We start from the raw sequence: 20,994 nt of genomic DNA on the forward strand, positions 1-20,994 counted from the left end.
AAATTTTAAGTGACCAAACAAAAGATAAATTGAATTTTTTGGGGGGTGGGGGGAAGGAACAGTAAGGGAAGGCATGGTAACTTAGCTATTATTCTGACAATTATCCCCCCCCCCACGTAAAAGCTCAAAAAAGGAGGTGAGAGACTTTTTTTCCCATGTGCATCACATGAGAAAACACTTTTGTATACATGATTCCCTTAGGATATAACTGGGCAAAGGAAAACAGGATCAATAACCTAATAGGGCATTGAGAAGTTGGGGAATGTTGGGGAAGTACTTCATATACTTCAAAAATTAAAAGTCTTTAAGTAAGTAAAATCCAGACAGTTTTTAAATCTGCAGGTACAGAGGGAAGATGATTTAGTAGTTGAATCTGCTAAGCTTACATATGTATAACAGGCAAATTGTGATTCTGTGCCACATTACTCTGGCTGCCATACTTAGGCCTTCCAGCAACAATATCCGAAAATGAATCTGCTTAAACAACTACATATAAAATAATGAACAAAATTTTCTCATATATAAATGTTTTAAAATTTTTTGAAATGCTATTGAAGAAAAAGAATAAAACAAAAGGTCTTCATATTCTACTTTTCAAAATTCTTGATGAGACATATTTATAATATTGTACAATACAACTTTCTAGGGGCGAAAAATATAATGGAACCAAAAATCTCATAACCACCTTTCCCTGTGTTTTACAACAGCTGCAGCTCACACCAATTCACTGCTTCCATGAAGCAGCTAACAATAGAGTTTGGAACTAGCTAAGGTGCTAGGTTCAGACCACCTATCACACATGTTAAAAATATGTCTGCTTATAAAATATGTGGATGAGGGGGGCAAAAAAAGCAGTTTATACTTTCTAAGCCATATATAATTTGTTAAGGGAACTATTATTCTGTATCTTCTACCAGAATAAAAGGGGAGAGGAACTGAAGAGTAGAATTCTAGATGTAATAATGAGACATAAGTCCTCATGAAATAAGAAATCACCTACTGGGAGAATAGTTTAAAACCAGGAAGTATGTAATAAAATCTGAGTAACCAATTCATATAATAAAGTCTCTGGTGATCTTGTCATGCAAAATGACCAAATTTTCACTCCCAAATACAGTTATTCCATTTTACTCATCAAGCTCGGCTAATTAGTTTCCAAACCATACTAGTTTACATATAACAAATTAGCCCAGGAAGTGAGGCTATTAAGGCAGGCTCACTGCCAGCAACAAAAAATGGCTACTGGTGAAAAGAGGAAAGCAGACAAGAACCCAAAACATCAAATAGGATTTCAACACTGGATCATACAGCTTTACTATACACCTTAAAAGAATGTGAGGACATCATTCAATATTAAGTTTTTAATTAATAAACTTCAGTCATCAAGGTTATTAGTATTCTATTTTAGCAAGATTTCCACCCAAAATTACTAAAATAATCAAGTTTTAGCACTGAAAGTTGTCAAGTCAAAAGAATTTTGAATAGCAAGTTTTAAAGTATAAGTACCTAGTATTTTAGCTAAACTGCTGAAATAATCTTGTAAGCAAATATTATTGGGAATACCACACTAAAATGTATTTACGAACAATTCCAAATAATTAAATTTTTCTTAAGAAAATATTTTCAATAGCATTTTAATCTCCACAAAGGTCTAAACCACTGTACATTGTGCATGTACCTTTAGACCCATAAGCACAATACTCTTTCTATTTGCAAACTGGTTTTTAAGCAAAGGAAACGTGCTACGGTAAACTGAAGCTCTGTTTGAAACCCAAAACTTCTCATGAGATGCTCAACTCAAAATCTAGTCTCTAAAAAACATTCTTGTTTTTCTTATCAAAGTACATAACCAGTTTGAACATCTGAAATAGTATTAAAATTGGTTCATCTCTTAGACAACAAAATACATTTAATCAATCATAAAAATACAATTACCATACGATACAACAATTCCATTTCTGGGTATATATCCAAAAGAACTGAAAGCAGGAACTCAAACAGATACACTGGTACACCTATGGTCATAGCAGCATTATTCACAATAGCCAAAAGGTGGAAACAACTCAAATGTCTATCAATGGATGCATGGATAAACAAAATGTGGTATACACATACAATGAAATATTATTTAGCCTTAAAAGAAAAAAATTCTGACATCTTACAACATGAATGAATCTTGAGGACATATATTAAGTGAAATAAGCCCATCACAAAAAGATAAATACTGTATGATTCTATTGTACTTATATGAGGTATCCAGAATAGTCAAATTCAGAGAGACAAAGTAGAGTGGCAGGGGCCAGGGGCCAGAGGGAGGGAGAAATGGAGTTGTTGTTTAACGGGTATAGAGTTTCTGTTTTGCGAGATGAAAAGAGTTCTGAAGACTTGTTGCACAACAATGTGAATATACCGTTGACCACTGAACAATGAGGATTTGAACTATATAGATCTGCTTTTATGCGGGATTTTTTTCAATAGTATATACAATACTACATGAACTGAGGTTGGCTGGATCCTTGAATGCAGATCTGTGGATATGGGAGAAGCCACAGATGTAGAGGACCAACTGTAAGTTATACTCAGATTTTCAACTGCATGGAGGGTTGGCACCCCTAACCCTCGCGTTAAGGGTCATCTGTACTTACTGCTATAGAAGCACGTACTAAAAAATAGTAAGATGGTAAACTCTATGTTATGTGTATTCAACCACAATAAAAAGTGCAATTGTGATCAAACTAGCAATACACACTCGGGAGCTAATGATTGAGTTACACCATCTGAATCATTAGGATTCGGACAATCAGAATTTCTGAAACTCTGTTATGATTCCACCTTTGCCAGGAATTATTAATTGAAATATTTAGATATCATTAAGGAGCTAGTAATGAATATCAATGAAGAAAGATCCACCACTTAATAGAACTTTTACTAAGTTAATAATTACTACTTTAGTTCAAGAGCATCCTACCAGAAACATTTGCTAAGGCCAAAATCAACACATTAAGAACAGAGTACCAATGACTCTGGGTAACTTTTATATAAAACTAAAGAATTAATGTTTATCTTTATAACTCTGTATTATTAAGTAATATTCGTCAACATTCTCTTTTTATGAGATGTTACTGTTTAAGCTCAGCCAAACATCCATTTCTAGTAATATGTCAATGAAGGAATATCATTGAATTATAACTCCATAAAATTTAAAGGTATTTTAAAAATAGGAAAGCAAATAATTTTGTAAGATCTCTATTTTCAAATGTCACTTTTCTCAGATACATGCAGCCCTATGTTCATGCAACACTATTTACAAGAGCCGAGACATGGAAACAACCTAAATGTCCACCGACAGATGAATGGATAAAGAAGATGTGGTATATATGTATACAAAGGAATATTACTCAGCCATAAAAAGAAACAAAATTGAGTTATTTGTAATGAGGTGGATAGACCTAGAGTCTGTCGTACAGAGTGAAGTAAGTCAGAAAGAGAGAGACAAATACCGTATGCTAACACATATATATGGAATTTAAGAAAAAAAAAATGTCATGAAGAACCTAGGGGTAAGACAGGAATAAAGACACTGACCTACTAGAGAATGGACTTGAGGATATGGGGAGGGGGAAGGGTAAGGTGTGACAAAGCGAGAGAGAGGCATGGACATATATACACTACCAAACGTAAGGTAGATAGCTAGTGGGAAGCAGCCGCATAGCACAGGGAGATCAGCTTGGTGCTTTGTGACCGCCTGGAGGGGTGGGATAGGGAGGGTGGGAGGGAGGGAGACGCAAGAGGGAAGAAATATGGGAACATATGTGTATATATAACTGATTCATTTTGTTGTAAAGCAGAAACTAACACACCATTGTAAAGCAACTATACTCCAATAAAGATGTTAAAAAATTTTTTAAAAAAGAGTGACATAATGCCATTTGCAGCTACATGGACCTAGAGATTATCACACTAAGCGAAGTAAGTCAGAAAGAGAAAGCCAAATACCATATGATATCACTTATACGTGGAATCTAAAATAATGACACAAATGAACTTACCTACGAAACAGAAACTGACTCACAGAGAGAAGACTTGTGGTTGCCAAGGGGAGCCGGTAGAGGGGGGTGGCTGGATTGGGAGTTTGGGATTAGCAGATGCAAACTATTACATATAGAATGGATAAACAACAAAGACCTACTGTACAGCACAGGGAACTATATTCGATGTCCTGTAATAAACCATAATGGAAAAGAATACCAAAAAAAGTTACTCTTCTCCATATTCAAAACTTAAAACAAACCAAAGACCTAAATTAGAAGCTAGAGCTACCTTAGATAAAGCAATGGTTTCTGAGATACGACAACAAAAGTACAAGCAAAAAACGGATAGGTAAATTTGACTTCATCAAAATTTAAAACTTTTGTGCTGCAAAGGATACCACCAAAAGAATATAAAGACAATCCACAGATGGGAAAATATTTGCAAATCATTTATCTGGCAAGGGACAAATAATCCTATATAAAAATGGCCAAAGGACTTGAATAGACATTTTCCCAAAGAACATATACAAATGGTCAACCAGCACATTAAAGATGCTCAGTATCATTAGCCATCAGGGAAATGCAAATCAAAATCATGATGATATGCCACTTCTCATCTACTAGGATGGGCTATCATCAAAACAACAGACAACAAGTGTGGGAAAAGATGTAGATAAACTGGAACTCTTACACTTACACACTGCCAATGGAAAAGGAATCAGGCAATTCTTCAAAAAGTTAAACATAGAGTTACCCTATGACCCAGCAATTCAACTCTTAGGTATATAACCAAACTGAAAAAGGTATTCAAAACAAAAACTTGTACATAAGTTCACAGCAGCACTATTCACAAGAGCCAACTGTTCATCAACAGAGAAATGGATAAACAAAATGTGGTCTATCAATACAGCACACTATTCAGCATTTAATAAAAAGGAATGCAGTACATTCTTCAAGCTAAATATGCATGTATGCTAAAACATGGATGGATCTTGAAAACATCATGCTAAGTGAAAGAAGCCAGTCACAAAAGACCTCATGTTATAAGATCTGACTTACATAAATGTCCAGAATAAGCAACTCTACAGAGACAAGGTAACTGCTAAAGGGTACAGGGCTTCTTTTTGTGGTGAGGAAAATGTCCTAAAATTGAATGTGGTGATAGCTGCACAATTCTCTGAATATACTAAAAACCACTGAATTGTATACTCTAAATGGTAATTGTATGGTATGTGAATTATATCTCAATAAAGCTGTTACCAAAAATTACCTTTCTAAGATGATCTGAACATTAGTAGGCAGAAAATAAAAATAATTAAAAGCATTTCTTTAGCTAAAATCGTTAGTCACAAATATTTAAATAGACTCTACTGTATATGAAAGGCATTGTACTATATGGTATAGAGAAGGTAAAATTCAGCATTAAGAGATGCCAACCAGGGACTTCCCTGGTGGTCCAGTGGGTAAGACTCCACACTCCCAATGCAGGGGGCCTGGGTTCGATCTCTGGTCAGGGAGCTAGTTCCCACATGCATGCTGCAACTAAGAGTCCACATGTCGCAACGAAGATCCCGCATGCCGCGACTAAGACCGGGCGCGCCTAAATAAATAAATATTAAAAAAAAAAAAACAACAAAAAGAGATGCCAACCAGAGATACACAATCAGCTAGAACGAAGTGTGTATTAAAAAAACCAAAAAACAGAACATATAGAATTCATGTAATCTTTTTTTTAAAATTTATTTTATTTTTGGCTGCGTTGGGTCTTTGTTGCTGCATACAGGCTAGTTGCGGTGAGCGGGGGCTACTCCTCAATGCAGTGCACGGGCTTCTCACTGCGGTGGCTTCTCTTGTTGCGGAGCATGGGCTCTAGGCGCGCAGGCTTCAGTAGTTGTGGCTTGCGGGCTCTAGAGTGCAGGCTCAGTAGTTGTGGCACACAGGCTTAGTTGCTCCATGGCATGTGGGATCTTCCCGGACCGGGGCTTGAACCCATGTCCCCTGCATTGGCAGGCATATTCTAAACCACTGCGCCGCCAGGGAAGCCCCTCATGTAATCCTTTTGATGATGTCTAATTTATCTATTTTTTCCTTTGCTGCTTGTGCTTTTGATGTCATATCTAAGAAACCATTGCCTAACATCACAAAGATCTATCTCTATGTTTTCTTTTGAATTTTATACTTTAGCTCTTATATTTAGGTTCAATTTGAGTTAATTTTTGTATATGGTATGAGGTAGAAGTCCAATTTCATTTTTTTGCATATGGATATCCAAATGTCCCAGCACCATTTGTTGAAATGATTATTCTTTCCCCTTTGAAATGTCTTGGGGGACTTCCCTGGTGGTGCAGTGGTTAAGAATCTACCTGCCAATGCAGGGGACACGGGTTCGATCCCTGGTCCAGGAAGATCCCACATGCCGTGGAGCAACTATGCCCTTGCGCCACAACTACTGAGCCTGCGCTCTAGAGCCTGCACACCACAACTACTGAAGCCCGTGTGCCTAGAGTCCATGCTCTACACCTAGAGAAGCCACCGCAATGAGAAGCCCGCGCACTGCAACGAAGAGTAGCCCCCGCTCACCGCAACTAGAGAAAGCCCACACGCAGCAATGAAGACCCAACACAGCCAAAAATAAATTAATTTTAAAAAAATGTCTTGGCAGTCTTGATAAAAGTGAATTGGCTGTAATTATATACTACTTTTGTAAACAGAAAACATACTGGTTATATTCAAAGTAAAATTTTAAAAATAAGACAACATATGAAAAATGGCAAAATTTAAGAAAGGCAAAAATTCCATGTGTCATGACAATGGGAAACAGGCCTTGATTCTTTCAAGCAGTGATTCCCAACAATTGTGGAGTCATAGCCCCTTTGAAAACCACAGAGCCTTCTGAGAATAAAAACTAAAAAACTCATGAGAAAAAAATATAAATACAAAAATTGTCAGTCTTCAATTGGGGGGTTCATAGTGAAGGATTCATGTGGAAAGCTGCAAACTACACATTAACAGAATGTGTGAACCTCAGTCTTTCAGAGATAGAGGAGAAAGGAAAGAAGTAAAGCTAGTCAGGTGAAAGGGAAACACTATACAAAGGCATAAAAACAACTGGAAAGTGGGATATGTGTTAAAGGAAGAGAAAGTAATCCAACCTTGCCTGATGGGCCTTAGGAAGCTTAGACCAGTGCAACTCAAATTTTATTAAGCGCATGATCACCGAAAGACTTTGTTAAATGCAGTCTGATTCTCTGTAGGTCTGGAGTGGAGCCAGAGGTTCCTTATTTCTAACAAGCTCCCAGGAGATACCAATAGTGTTGGTCCAAAAATGATATTTTTGTGTAGCAAGAGTTTAGACCATGGTTCCAAAAACTGTGCAGGAGGCTACTGAGATGCTAAAGGTGCCATTAACTGAGAAAGTTTGGGAACCTGTGGTTTAGTCATTTGGTAGGCTGATAGGTGGTAAAACCACAACTTCCATAGCCAAACTGATGAGGCTGTATGCTTACCAGCTGTATGACTTCAAGCAAGCCAGGTAGTCTGTCTCTGTTTCCTCCATTATAAAATATAGTAATAGTTTCTACCTCATAGGACAGCTATGAAGAGTTAATATATTTAAAGTGTTAAGCATTAGCTGTCCAATAAAACTACAGAAATGTCTATTGCCATCACTATCATCATAATTACAACTATGAGGTGAAGGGGAGTGAGACAGAAAGTTTTTGGTACAGAAAGGAGGAGATATGGTAGGTGTGACTGAAGGGGGCTGGAAGTGCAGCCGCTTCAACCCCAACTGAAAGGCACTGGGTCCCAGGCTGTTAAATACTTCTAGGGCAAAGAGCCAGAGAAAAGGAACAGGTCAACTCAGAGCTGCTTTTTATATTCTAACTAAAACTACTTAACTAAAACACTTCATTTGCAAGTGATTTTTGTTGTTGTAATGACAAGAATTTTAAAAAAAAAATAAGGTCTGAATGTACATAAAAATTAGTTTCTGTCTAATGTGAAAAATCCTGATAGCAAAATACAATTACCTAAGGTGTGCCTATTAAGACCCCTTCCATCTCATTACCAAATCTAAGCATGTCAGCAAATGAGCACAAGACTCTAACACTGCTTCTCATGGGTTTGCAGGAGGGCAAAGCACACAGATCAGAAAGAACACTCTACTAATTAAACTGAAGCAGATGACTACAGAAGAGAAGAGCCTGTCACATGTAACATCTGTGCCAAGAATGATCAGATTAAATATGCAAAATGTGAAGTAAAGGTGTGATAAAGCAGTAACATGATACTCTAGACTTCATATAGGCTACCAAAGTTCTGACAGTTTTCCTAATTATTCCCAGTAATGGATATAGGAGGCCAAAAGGCAGAAGAGAAATACATTTTTCTCCATTATGGGTGTCGAGCACTAGGGCTAAAATCATGCCTGTCTGAACACTGATCAGTTTCTGCAAAGGTTAATAGCAATTAAATGCAGCAAACTAGATTAAATGAGAAACAGGTCATGATACCGCTGTACTTGCAAAGAGCATGATAAAGCATTTCTTTTAAACGCACCTTAATGACCAGAAAATCCAAAAAGAGCTGCTATGAGGAAAAGGATCTATTAAATGGTGAAGAAATCTCTTAAATGAAATAAAAAGAATGCCATGCCATGTAAACTGATTCAATTATCAACAGTACTGTACTGCTGAGATTAAATACTAATGATGTCTACAAGAGTATTTCTCTGAAAAAGAAAACTGATACACACACTTCCTTTTTCTTGCTAAAGATAACGAAGAGTCCACTTTATAACTTAAAGTGGGATATAAATGCAAAACTGAAAAGATGCACACCAAAGCATAACACTGTCATTAACACTTTGCTTCTTGCAACCTGGTACATCTACAATCAAAAGAATATAGTAAATTACTCTGTGATAATTAAGATTAAACTATCTGTGACCACAGTTAATACTGTATTGTATATTTGAAAGTTGCTAAGAGAGTAGATCTTAAAAGTCCTCATCACAAGAAAAAATATTATAGCTGTATGATGATGGATGTTAACTAGACTTGTTATGATGATCATTTTGCAATATACACAAATACCGAATCGTTATGTTGCACACCTGAAACATGTTATATGTCAATTATAGCTCAATTTTTAAAAAAATTTTAAAATTAAACTATCTTATAACTACAATATTCTAAGGTCATTCTCTCAATAAATCCTAAAGTATAAGTCTGAAGCATATTAATGGTTGATTTTTCAAATTTAAATACAAGCAGATTTTTCAAAAAATCAAGTAAGCAATCATGTGTACACATGAGCATACACATTCTCTCTTTCTACACACACATAACTCTCTACACAGGACAAAAAATAAAAGGGACAGGCTCAGAAAATAGAAATTCAATTTACTTTACTATCCTCAGGGTCTTCTAAACCATCAGGTCGACTTAGGTTTCGGGCAGGCTGGCTGCAGACAACATTATCTTCCAGTCCCCAAGAGGGTACTCTCACAGGTGGCCTTTGGATTTCATCTGGGTAAAAAGCACCATCTGCTCCATCTGAAATAAAAATTTTGGAAGGGTAGGGTAAAAACCTGGTACTAAAATTAGAATCTCCGTGTATAGCTATGATGAACAGAATATAAAGAACCACTTTAGTGTATCCAAAAAATGTCTTCTTTTTTAACCCAAATGATCTTTAAAAATAACAACTATGTGCAATAAGCAAATAGACTCCTCATTCATGGTGTACTGCTTCTAGATGAAGCCAGTTAGTGTTAAACATTAAAACTGCTTATTATAAAGCAAAATTTCTATTAGAGTTGATCATACCAACAGTTCTCTAATCCCAGGAAGATACAAACAAACAAAAAAAACCTCCGCATTCAGCTAACCCCAACCAAAAACATTTTAATAACCTCTTGTTTCCTGTGTTGCATAAGGATTACCAAACTGCAGAACTGGTTGTGTATCTGGCACTGCAGGAACATGACCATTTTGCTCTGAGCTTGTGTTGAAACACTGTGAGATCTGCTGAGGACTCTGGGAATTCTGACCCTCCAATTTCCTTTCTGCTTGAGTTTCTATACTCCTTTTAAGTTCCTAAAATTAACAAAAAGGTGAATAAGCAACCAAATATTTTTTTTTAACAGGAAGAGCATTAAGTATTTAGCCAAAATATAACAATAAAATGATTTCCCTATTATATCTAAAGTACACAGTTGGAAAGGCTGGTTCTCAACTTCTCATAAATGTCCCTTCCACATCTAACAAAATCAGAAAGCAGGATAAAACCCAATATATTTTCAAATTTATTTGTGCCAATAAAGTACCTTTTTTATTGCCAATTGAGAGGAAATTGCGAATCTCTTACAACTTAGCTATTAGTAAAACTCACAAGACAAAAAACAACTCAGACTGCTTCCCTGGTAAACTCTATCGAACATTTTAAAAAATACTCATCTTTTATAAACTCTTTCAAAAACTAGAGGAAAAAACAGTCTCAGCTTACTTTACAAGGCCAGTATGATCCTGATACCCAAACCAGTGACATCACGGGAAAACGGCAGACCTCAACTGCAGACCCTCACGAATACTGATGTAAAAATCCTTAACTTAATTAAGAAATCAAATTCAATATTAGAAAATAATACATTGGGACTTCCGTGGTGGCGCAGTGGTTAAGAATCTGCCCGCCAGTACAGGGGACATGAGTTCGATCCCTGGTCTGGGAAGATCCCACATGACGCGAAGCAACTAAGCCTGTGCGCCACAGCTACTGAGCCTGCGCTCTAGAGCCCGTGTGTCACAACTAAAGACCATGCCTAGAGCCCGTGCTCCGCAACAAGAGAAGCCACCACAATGAGAAGCCCTCGCACCGCAAGAAAGAGCAGCCCCTGCTCGCTGCAACTAGAGAAAGCCCACACGCAGCAACAAAGACCCAACACAGCCAAAATTAATTTAAAAAAATCATGACCAAGTGGGTTTTATCACAAGAATGCAAATTTAGTTTAACATCCAAAAATCAATGTAATTCATCACATGTTCATAGACTAAAGGAAAAAAGCATACAATCATTTCAATAACTGCAAGAAGAAACATTTTATAAAATTCAACAGGCATCCATGATTTAAAAAAAAAAAGACAAAAAAAATAAAATAAAAGACATCTATAAAAACCTACAGTGAATCTTAATGGGGAAAAATTAAATGGTTCTACCTAAGATCAAATATTAAGGCAAAAATGTCTGTTCTAACCACTTCTATTCAACATTATACTGGAGTTTTGTGGGGTTTTTAAAAATTTTTTTTTGCAGTACGCGGGCCTCCCACCGCTGTGGCCTCTCCCACTGCGGAGCACAGGCTCCGGACGCGCAGGCGCAGCGGCCATGGCTCACGGGCCCAGCCGCTCCACGGCATGTGGGATCCTCCCGGACCAGGGCACGAACCCGTGTCCCCTGCATCGGCAGGCGGACCCTCAACCACTGCGCCACCAGGGAAGCCCTTAATATTTATTTATTTGGCTGCACCGGGTCTTAGTTGCAGCACTCGGGATCTTCGTTGCGGCGTGCAGGATCTTTTAGTTGCTGCATGCAGGATCTTTTAGTTGCTGCATGCGGGATTTAGTTTCCTGACCAGGGATCAAAGCCAGGCCCTGTGCACGGGGGAGCGCAGAGTCTGGAACATCAGGGAAGTCCCTATACTGGAGGTTCTAAACAGTGTTAAGATTAAGGCAAGATTAAGATTAAGGCAGACAGACTGGAAAGGAAGAAGTAAAACCATCTTTACTCACAGATGATATCATCATAGAAGTGGAAAATCCTAAGGAATACACTAGAACTAGGAGATTGAGTTAATTTAGCAAGGCTGCAGTATATAAGGTCAATATATAAAACCAACTGTACTACCATATATCAGCAAATGCAATTTTTAAAAATTCTAGTTATAGTAACATTCATAGATAAAAATTAAATACTGAGGAATAAATTTAGCAAAAGATGTGCAAGGCCTATAAACTAAAAGCCACAAACATTACTGAGAGAAATTAAAGAGAGCCTCAGCAAATGGAGAAATATACCACATTCATGGACTGGAAAACTTATTTTTATGCTATTAATTCCCCCCAAATTGATCTACAGATTCAATGCGATCCCAATCGAAATTCCAGCAGGCTTTTTTATAAACTGACAAACTGATTATAAAATGTACATGGAAACACAAAGGTCCTTGAACAGCCCATTTTTAAAAAGCAGAACAAACTTCAAGACTTACAGAATCTGATTTCCAGACTTATTATAAAGCTATAGTAATCAACTGAGTACAGTCTTAGCCTAAGGATAAACAGATCGGGGGTAGGCAAACTTTCCATAAAGGGCCTGATGGTAGATATTTTCAGCTTTGTAGGACACACAGTCTCTGTCACAACTACTCAAATCTCTCTCTGCTATTGCAGTCATAGACAACACCTAAAAATGAATGGGCATGGCAATGCGCTTTAATAAAACCTTATTTACAAAAACAGGCCACAAGCCAAATTTGGATGTAGGCCTTAGTATGCTGACCCCTAATATAAATCAATAAAACAGAAAAGAGATCCCAAAAATATACCCATACTCTTGTCAATTAATTTTCAACAAAGATGCAGAAGTAATACAATGGAGGAAAAACATGTTCTTTTAAATATATGATGCAAAAAAACTGGATATCTGCATACAAATAAAAAAATTCTGACTACATATCATTCCTTACACAAAAATTAATTTTAAGTAGATCATAAATCTAAACCTAAGAGCTGAAACTATAAAATATACTGGATTAAAAAATAGGAGAAAATCTCTGTAACCCTGAGTTAGGCAAAAATTTCAGATAGGACACATACAGCATGAACCATTAAGAAAAATATTGCTAAACTGTACTACTTCAGAATTAGAAGCTTTTGCTCTTCAAAAGATAGTATTTTTAAAAATGAAAAGGCAAACCACAAATTGGGAGAAAATATTTCCAAAATATATAACATAGAAATTGTATGTGGAATATATTTTTTAAAACTCTTAAATCCAAAAAAGATAACCCAATAAAGAATCAGGTGAAAGATCTGAACAGACACTTCACAAAAGAATATATATGAATGGCCTGTAGGCACACGAAAAGATGTTGAGCATCACCAGTCAGTCATCGGGGACTATCTGGAAAAAATGAAAACACTAATCTTAAAAGATACATACACCCTAATGTTCATAGCAGCACTATTTAAAATAGCAAAGGTATTCATGGAAGTAACCCAAGTGCCCATTAACAGACAACTGGATTAAGAAGATGTGTGTGTGTGTGTGCGCGCGCGCATGCGCGCGCGTGCGCCCACATCCGCACTTGATTCAATAAGTCAAAGACAAATACTATATGTATGGTATCACTAATATGTGGAATCTAAAAAATAATATAGACTCACAATACAGACTCACAAATATAGAAAACAAACGTGGTTACCAAAGGAGAGAGGGGAGGTAGGAGGGACAAATTAGGGGTATGAGATTACAGATAAAAACGACTATATACAAAATAGATAAGCAACAAGGATTTACTGTGTAGCATAGGGAATTATACCCATTATCTTGTAATAACCTATAATGGAATATAATCTGCAAAAATACTGAATCACTATGCTGTACGCCTGAAACTAACACAATATTATAAATCAACTATACTTCAATTAAAAAAATTTTTTAAGTTTAACATTAAAAAATAATTAAAAAAACACTAGTCGTCGGAGAAATTAAAACTAAAACCACAATGAGGTAACCTTACACACTCACTAGAACGACTAGAATTAAAAACTGACAATACCAAGGGCTAGTGACTGGAATGCTCACATACTGCTGGTGGGAATGCAAAGTGTACAGCCTCTTTGTAAAACAATCTGGGTGTTTCTTAAAAACATACACTTATATACCATATAAGCCAGCAATTCCCTTCCTAGGTATCTACTCAAGAAAAATGAAAACACATGTCCACAAAAAAAAACTTGTAAGAGAATGTTCACAGCAGCATTACTCATAACAGCAAAACATGAGAAATAATTTGAATGCCCATCAGCTGGTAAAAGGATTAACATCTATCAATTAGTGAATAAATTCTGTATGACCACATTTACGTGAAATGCTAGAAAAAGTAGAACTATAGAGTAACAGAAAGCAGAACAGTGGTTGTCTGGGACTGGGGGTAGCTGGAGGAATGGACTACATATGAGCATGAGGGAACTATGTGCAGAAATAAAACATTCTATAGTTTGAATGTAATGGTAGAGAACTATATGTATTTGCCAAAATTCATCAAATTGCACTTAAAATGAGAGAATTTTATCATATTTAAATTGCACCAGGGACTTCCCTGGCAGTCCAGTGCTTAAGACTTCGCCTTCCAATGCCGGTGGGGTGCAGGTTCAATCCCTGGTCGGGAAGCTAAGATCCCACATGCCCCACAGCCAGAAAAAAAAAACATAAAACACAGCAATATTGTAACAAATTCGAAAAAGACTTTAAAAATGGTCCACATCCAAAAAAAAAAAAAAACTTGAAAAATTAAAATTAAAGAATTCAACCAAAAATATTAACAAAAGATACAAGGATGAAAATTTTCATCTGTAAAGTAAAATTCAGCTGGTTTTGCTGAGTGTCATCCCTTGGGAGTAGAGATGACACTCTATGTTAACAAATTTTTACCTATAAAATGACCTTAAAATAGAGTAAGTGGCCTTCAAATGGAATAAGTCATTATCATTGAGAGCAAAACTGGTAAACATGAAAAATGCAAGTCAATTTAGGTTTGAAAAGAGAAATGGGAATTAAAAGTTCTTCCTAAGTACGTGAAAAGAGTACAGAAGGCATATGAAATATAACATATTGCAGGATTGGGAAGTGAATGATTTACTTAGAACACAGGATGCATGTTAAGAGTAGAAGAAATGCAGCTAAAAACACAGGTTGAAGGGCAAATGTGCCACATGTGTCATACAGTTTACTACAATGGGCCTAACAGTTCTTGAACAATAATAACACACTGAAATGGTCCTTAGCAACGTTAATCTAGCAAAACTATACTGGGCACAGTTGAAAGTAGAAACAAATAATCAGGGGGGGCAGCATGACATGGTTGACTGGAGTCAGACCAGAATTTGCTCATCAGCTCCAGCACAAATAACCCTGAGGAACTTACCTTTCCCAGGCCTCAGAGTACTGAGAAATGAGGGGAGTGTTTAGAACACAGCAGGCCCTCAGTGGATGTTCCCTCATCTCCTGTCAAGACTCAAACACCCCTGACATACCACTATAATAATTCAGGATGTTTAAGTGGAAATGTGAAGAGAGAAAAAGGGAGAGAGTAAATTTTTAAAATATTTCAAAGATGATTCAAGAAAAGTGAAAAAAGGGCATGAAAGCAGCAAAAGAGTTAAGAGATGATAAAATACTTCTACAAAAGTGTAAGCAGGGCTTCCCTGGTGGCGCAGTGGTTGAGAGTCCGCCTGCCGATGCAGGGGACGCAGGTTCGTGTCCCGGTCTGGGACGATCCCACATGCCGCGGAGTGGCCAGGCCCGTAAGCCATGGCCGCTGAGCCTGCGCGTCCGGAGCCTGTGCTCCGCAACGGGAGAGGCCACAACAGTGAGAGGCCAGTGTACCGCAAAAAAAAAAAAAGTGTAAGCAAATCAATTTAAAGAAGCATGGTTAAGTTCTTCTGTAAGCAAACAATAAACTACTTAAATGGAGTCAAGGGTTTCATCAAAACATTTATGCATGCACTGATAGAGCCAAGGAACTTCATAGAGAATTCCAACCTAATAAAGAGTTTCCTCTAGGTTCATACTCCACTCCACTACCATCAAAGATGAAATAAATCCTCAGCAAATAGTATAAGGGTAAGAAAAGGGGGAATAAGCAGCTTTGATTCCTCATGGGGTAAACTGGAGGCAGGGTGAACAGAACACAGGAACATGGACAAAATAGTCATGATTAGGTTGTTTGGCAAATTAGAAGACTGAACTCTTGACTTAGAGAAGATTCTTAAATTTGTATTCACAATGCATGCCTCCCCACTCCAAAAGGATCCATGTTTAGAATTCAGGAAATCCATAAACTTAGATGAAAAAAAAAAGTTTATATCTTTTCACTAACTTCTAACTGAAATTTAGCATTTTCTTCAATTATGAATGTAGGCAAAAAAAGTAGCAACAGTTGCAGTACCTTTAATTTTGTCACCCACAAAACATCACAGATATACTCAAGACACCTTCCATTAATCATTTATAAGTATATACAAATATTACTCTTCTATTCTTAAAAAGGAAGCAGATCATCTGGAAATATGAAATGATGATTCAGAAAAATCGCTAGTCAGATACCTGATGTTAAACAACATTTTGAAATAGTTTTACTTTAAAAATTTTTTTTATTTTAATTTTTTCTCTGGTAATCGTTAATAAAGTACTTCCCACCATCATTTTTATCATTATTTGCCATTGTGCTTTTGCTTTATTATTTTCTTTACTCGTCCCTTTTCATATTTCTAGTAAAGGGCTTATATAGAATATCTGAAATAGTATGAAAATGATAATTCTAAATAGTGGTTTTGGAATGACATGAAAAAATAAGATACTTTAAGGTATATTAAGTTTCTAAATAAATTTAAATTGGTAGGGTTTTTAATCCTAAATTACTTCATACTATTAAAAGTTATTTTTAAAATATATATTTTTATAATATTAGGGAGCTAGTTACTTAAAAAAACTATAGTGAGTTTTTATCCACACATATGTTCAATATTTTTTGAGTATCTAATATGCAGCACGCACTGTTCTCCAGGCACTAGAGATTTAGGAATAACCAAAACACACAAAAATTCCTGCCCACGTGAAGTCTGTATCTAGAGCAGGGCAGATGGACAAGAAACAAAATAAGTAAAATACACATTCTGTTAGATGGTGATATATCCATTTTGTCATTTGCTCACTCAGCTAATGCTTAATGATCACTTGGTTCATTCCAGGCACTGTCTGGATCTAGGTTTCAGTGCTGAACAAAAAGGACTTAATCCTAACTCTGCAGAGGATTGTGGTAGGAGTGAGGGTACTGAGAAACACTGGGGGAGAAGACAAACATGAAGCAAGTTGCTGAAATAGCAAACAGAAATTCTTATAAATAGAGCCGTTAGAAGTAATATAAAACTACAGTGTCAGTAGCAGGGAAATCAAGAGTAACTCAAGAAGACAGGAAGTAGAAAGCAAACTGGCCTACTTCTATTGTATTCCTGACAGGGCAGGGGATTAATTGACAATAAAACTGCTGATCCCACTACATTTCTTTTACCAAATATTTTTATAAGCAAATGCTATAAATTATGTTTGCCCCATTAACTTGTTTAGTCATTCAACAAATATTTAACTTCAAATATCAGGCACTGTACTAGAGTCTGCAAATACAGTGGGGAATAAAATAAACATGATCCCTCTTCTTCATGGACCTTACAATTAAGTAAAGGGAGTTGTTAAGAGAAATAAGCACAGAAATATTAACTACAAATTATGGTGCTATAAAATAAAAGCATAGCTCCCAGGTTTAATAAAGGTACCTAATTTAGACTGAGAGGTCAAAGAAGTCCTCGCTGAAAAAGAGAGATTTAATCTGAGACTTAAAGAATAAGTCAAGAGTAGTAGGAATAAATATTCAGAGGAAAATAATAGGAATTATGGGATATACTTGAAAAAATACCACTGGCGGAAGAGAGAAGGGAATTACGGTTGAACAGATAAAATAAGATGGCACTGGGACTTCCCTGGTGGTCCAGTGATTAAGACTTTGCCTTCCAACGCATGGGGTGTGGGTTCGATCCCTGGTCAGGCAGCTAAAAATCCCACATGCCTCACGGCCAAAAAAAAAAAACAGAAGCAAGGGGGCTTCCCTGATGGCGCAGCGGTTGAGAATCTGCCTGCCAATGCAGGGGACACAGGCTCGAGCCCTGGTCTGGGAAGATCCCACATACCGTGGAGCAACTAGGCCCGTGAGCCACAACTACTGAGCCTGCGCGTCTGGAGCCTGTGCTCCGCAACAAGAGAGGCCGCGACAGTGAGAAGCCCGCGCACCGCGTTGAAGAGTGGCCCCCGCTCGCCACAACCAGAGAAAGCCCTCACACAGAAACTAAGACTGAACACAGCCCAAAATAAACAAATAACTTGGAATATAGTAGGTGCTCAATAATTATTTTTTAAAAAAAACAACACAGAAGTAATGCTGTAACAAATTCAATAAAAAAAAGACTTAAAGAAAATTAAAGTAAGATGCCACAAAGTAACATCTGTTGATTGCTGGGTGAGAAGTACAACTGAGTTCGTTATATTACTCTCTTCTTACATATGTTTAAATTCTTCTGGGACTACCCTGGCGGTCCAGTGGTTAAGACTCCGTGCTTCCACTGCAGGGGGCACAGGTCTGATCCCTGGTTGGGGAACTAAGATCCCACATGCCACATGGCATGGCCAAAAAAATTCTTCTTTATAAAAAAAAAGTTTACAAAAAATTGTAGGCAAGAATATTCCTAGCAAAGTACATGAACAAGGGCCCTGAAACAAGAAAGCAATTCATGAGTTGTAAGGCCCGAGTGACTACAACAGTTCTCAAAGTGTGGTCTCCAGACCAGTAGCGTCAGGAACTTGTCAAATGTGCAAATCTCAAGCCCCACCCCAGACCTACAAGTCAGAAACTCTGGGAATGGAAGCCAGAAATCTGTGTTTTAACAAATACATTGTAAAGCAACCATACTCCAATAAAAATTAATTTAAAAAAAAATGTGGTACCCTAACAAACTATATTAAATGAAATTATATGAACATAATGTGAAAAAGGCATTCAAGATAATCTAGTCCGTGGCATTCTATATATATGGTTGACCTTTCCCCACAAAGGCACAAGCTCTGCTAACTTCTGTTTAGCTTATAATAAGTTATGACTGTGAGAGGCCCACGTACCGCAAAAAAAAAAAAAAGTAACAGGCTCACTTCCCTTCTTTTCAAGAAAATATCTGCCAAATACCCCAGGCTGAATAACCAAATTTTGTCTATTAGCCATTCTTTAAAATAGAAATGATGTGCCATGTAAAAAGAGGCTAGTTCAGCTTAGAACTCAATCACACAGTGCTTTACCTTTAAAGGTACTTTAATGCCACTTTACTTCATTAGGCAAAAGTGCTTTGGGAGTACTTCCTATTTCATCACACAGAATATTTAAAACACCCCCCAGGGTCAAGCTTCAATAAAATTAGTATTTTACTGTTTCATCATCTTAAGTGAAACTGTTTTTTTTTAAACTGTGAACGCGTGGTTAGGATGAATACAGTAACTACTAGTGCAGTTTGGTGCCACTGTCTTGATTCAATATTAATACACCAGCAGTTCTCCCACCACTGCTTTTATACCAACAGTGCAAATGTAACAGAATAGGGAAAAAAGCAAATACTGTAATATTACGAAAACCGTTTTATCTTTGTAGACCTCTGAAAGGGGATGGGGATCCCCAAAGGATCATAGACCATACTGTGAGAAATGTTGCACTACAGCATATTTTATATTATAAATGTATGCTCTGAATGTTAGGTTATGCTACAAATCATTAAACAACTTCTAAAATGTTTCCTATTACAAAAGAAAACCAGATAAATACATTAGTTATAATTTTAAATTTGTTTACTGTTTTCTTAAATTTGAACACTGTAAAATTGTTTGTTAAATACAAACTATGTAACAAAAATCAAACTAAGTTTCAACACTTGAGCATTTTTCTCCTAACAAAATAATTTTAAATATTATTTAACTAAAAACATTTTCCACCTAAAAGTCTTAACACCTGTTTGTCTTTTCTTTAGTCATTTAACTTTTAAAAAAAATCACCCTTACATAACTGTAAAATGTGTGTCCCTTCATAAAGCTGTATTATCATTCAGTGTCATATGAAACTTTTTTTTAAGTACACTGTTCAATACCTTCTCCCTGGAGAGGTTTTCCAAATATGAAGTTAGACCATTTATCTTTTTGTCCTTCTCTGCCAACTGAAGCTGAAGAGAGAAAGAAATTATCATTATTTTTCATCATCTACTCTCTCCTTACCCTTCAAGAGTTAGTTTATACCATTCTATCAAAATAATTCCTATTACCATATCCATGTATTTTCCTTGTTCTTATTCTTTGACATCTCTGAATACCTGTCATTATTGACTAACTTCCCTTACTCATAAAGCTTCTCCCCCGGTTTATGTGAAACTGCACCAACACTGTCATCCTCTCATGCTCTTTTTTTAAAGTCTGCTTCTTCACCATTACAAATATAGGTATTCTCCAAAGTTTCTTCTTTGGCTTCTTCTCTCTACATTCTCTGTAAACTCCCTTTCTTCTATGCCTTCAACAATCATGCTCATATGAATAAACCACAAATATTAACTCATGTGCCACACTCTCTCTTTCCCAAGATCCGAATCTGCCTTTTTAATTGATGGGTAAACATGTTTTCACTGTTGTCCTTCTGCACTGTAAGGGTAAAATGTCCCAAACCTACTTTTATACTTTTGTTAACTGATATTATTAATCTCAGAGCCCACTGTGATTGAAGCTAGGAAACTATATTAAACACTCCTTCTCCTCTTCCTCTACTCTTCAACATTTTCAGTCTCCAAGTCTTTCATTTATTCAACAACTACCCATTATTTACCTATTACAGCATAAGCATTATGGATACAAATAAAACTATTCTTCAATGGTTTTTCCCTAAGGCTTTCCTTGATAGATTCAATGGTAGGTGATTGGGGAAGGTATCCAAGGAGATGGCCTTTATCAATTCATTCTAAGAATATTTGTACCTAATTTTCTTACCTTCAAAAACCCTTCCCACCTGTAAATCCTCTCAGTGCTACCAAATTATTTTCATAAAGAC

At 36.6% G+C, this 20,994-nt stretch overlaps 1 protein-coding gene across 4 annotated transcripts in view; it reads right to left on the reverse strand.

Annotated features, from left to right (window-relative positions):
- The window catches only part of TAX1BP1 (Tax1 binding protein 1), an 88,212-nt gene that overhangs the window by 3,600 nt on the left and 63,618 nt on the right, over positions 1-20,994 (reverse strand). For all 4 annotated transcript variants that reach the window (XR_016394307.1, XM_030759799.2, XM_022584434.2 and 1 more), the window contains exons 14-16: positions 20,051-20,122; positions 9,949-10,132; positions 9,441-9,589 (exon numbers count right to left, since the gene is read on the reverse strand). Coding sequence is in view for 3 of the 4 variants with exons in the window: in XM_030759799.2 (XP_030615659.1) it covers positions 9,441-9,589; positions 9,949-10,132; positions 20,051-20,122 (405 nt within the window). In the remaining variant the exon portion in view is untranslated. The remainder of the gene's footprint in view (positions 1-9,440; positions 9,590-9,948; positions 10,133-20,050; positions 20,123-20,994) is intronic.

Source organism: Delphinapterus leucas, chromosome 9 (assembly GCF_059928025.1).
Source record: "Delphinapterus leucas isolate spDelLeu-1000000601 "Yukka" chromosome 9, BTC_Dleu_Yukka2, whole genome shotgun sequence".
NCBI classification, from domain to species: Eukaryota; Metazoa; Chordata; class Mammalia; order Artiodactyla; family Monodontidae; genus Delphinapterus; species Delphinapterus leucas.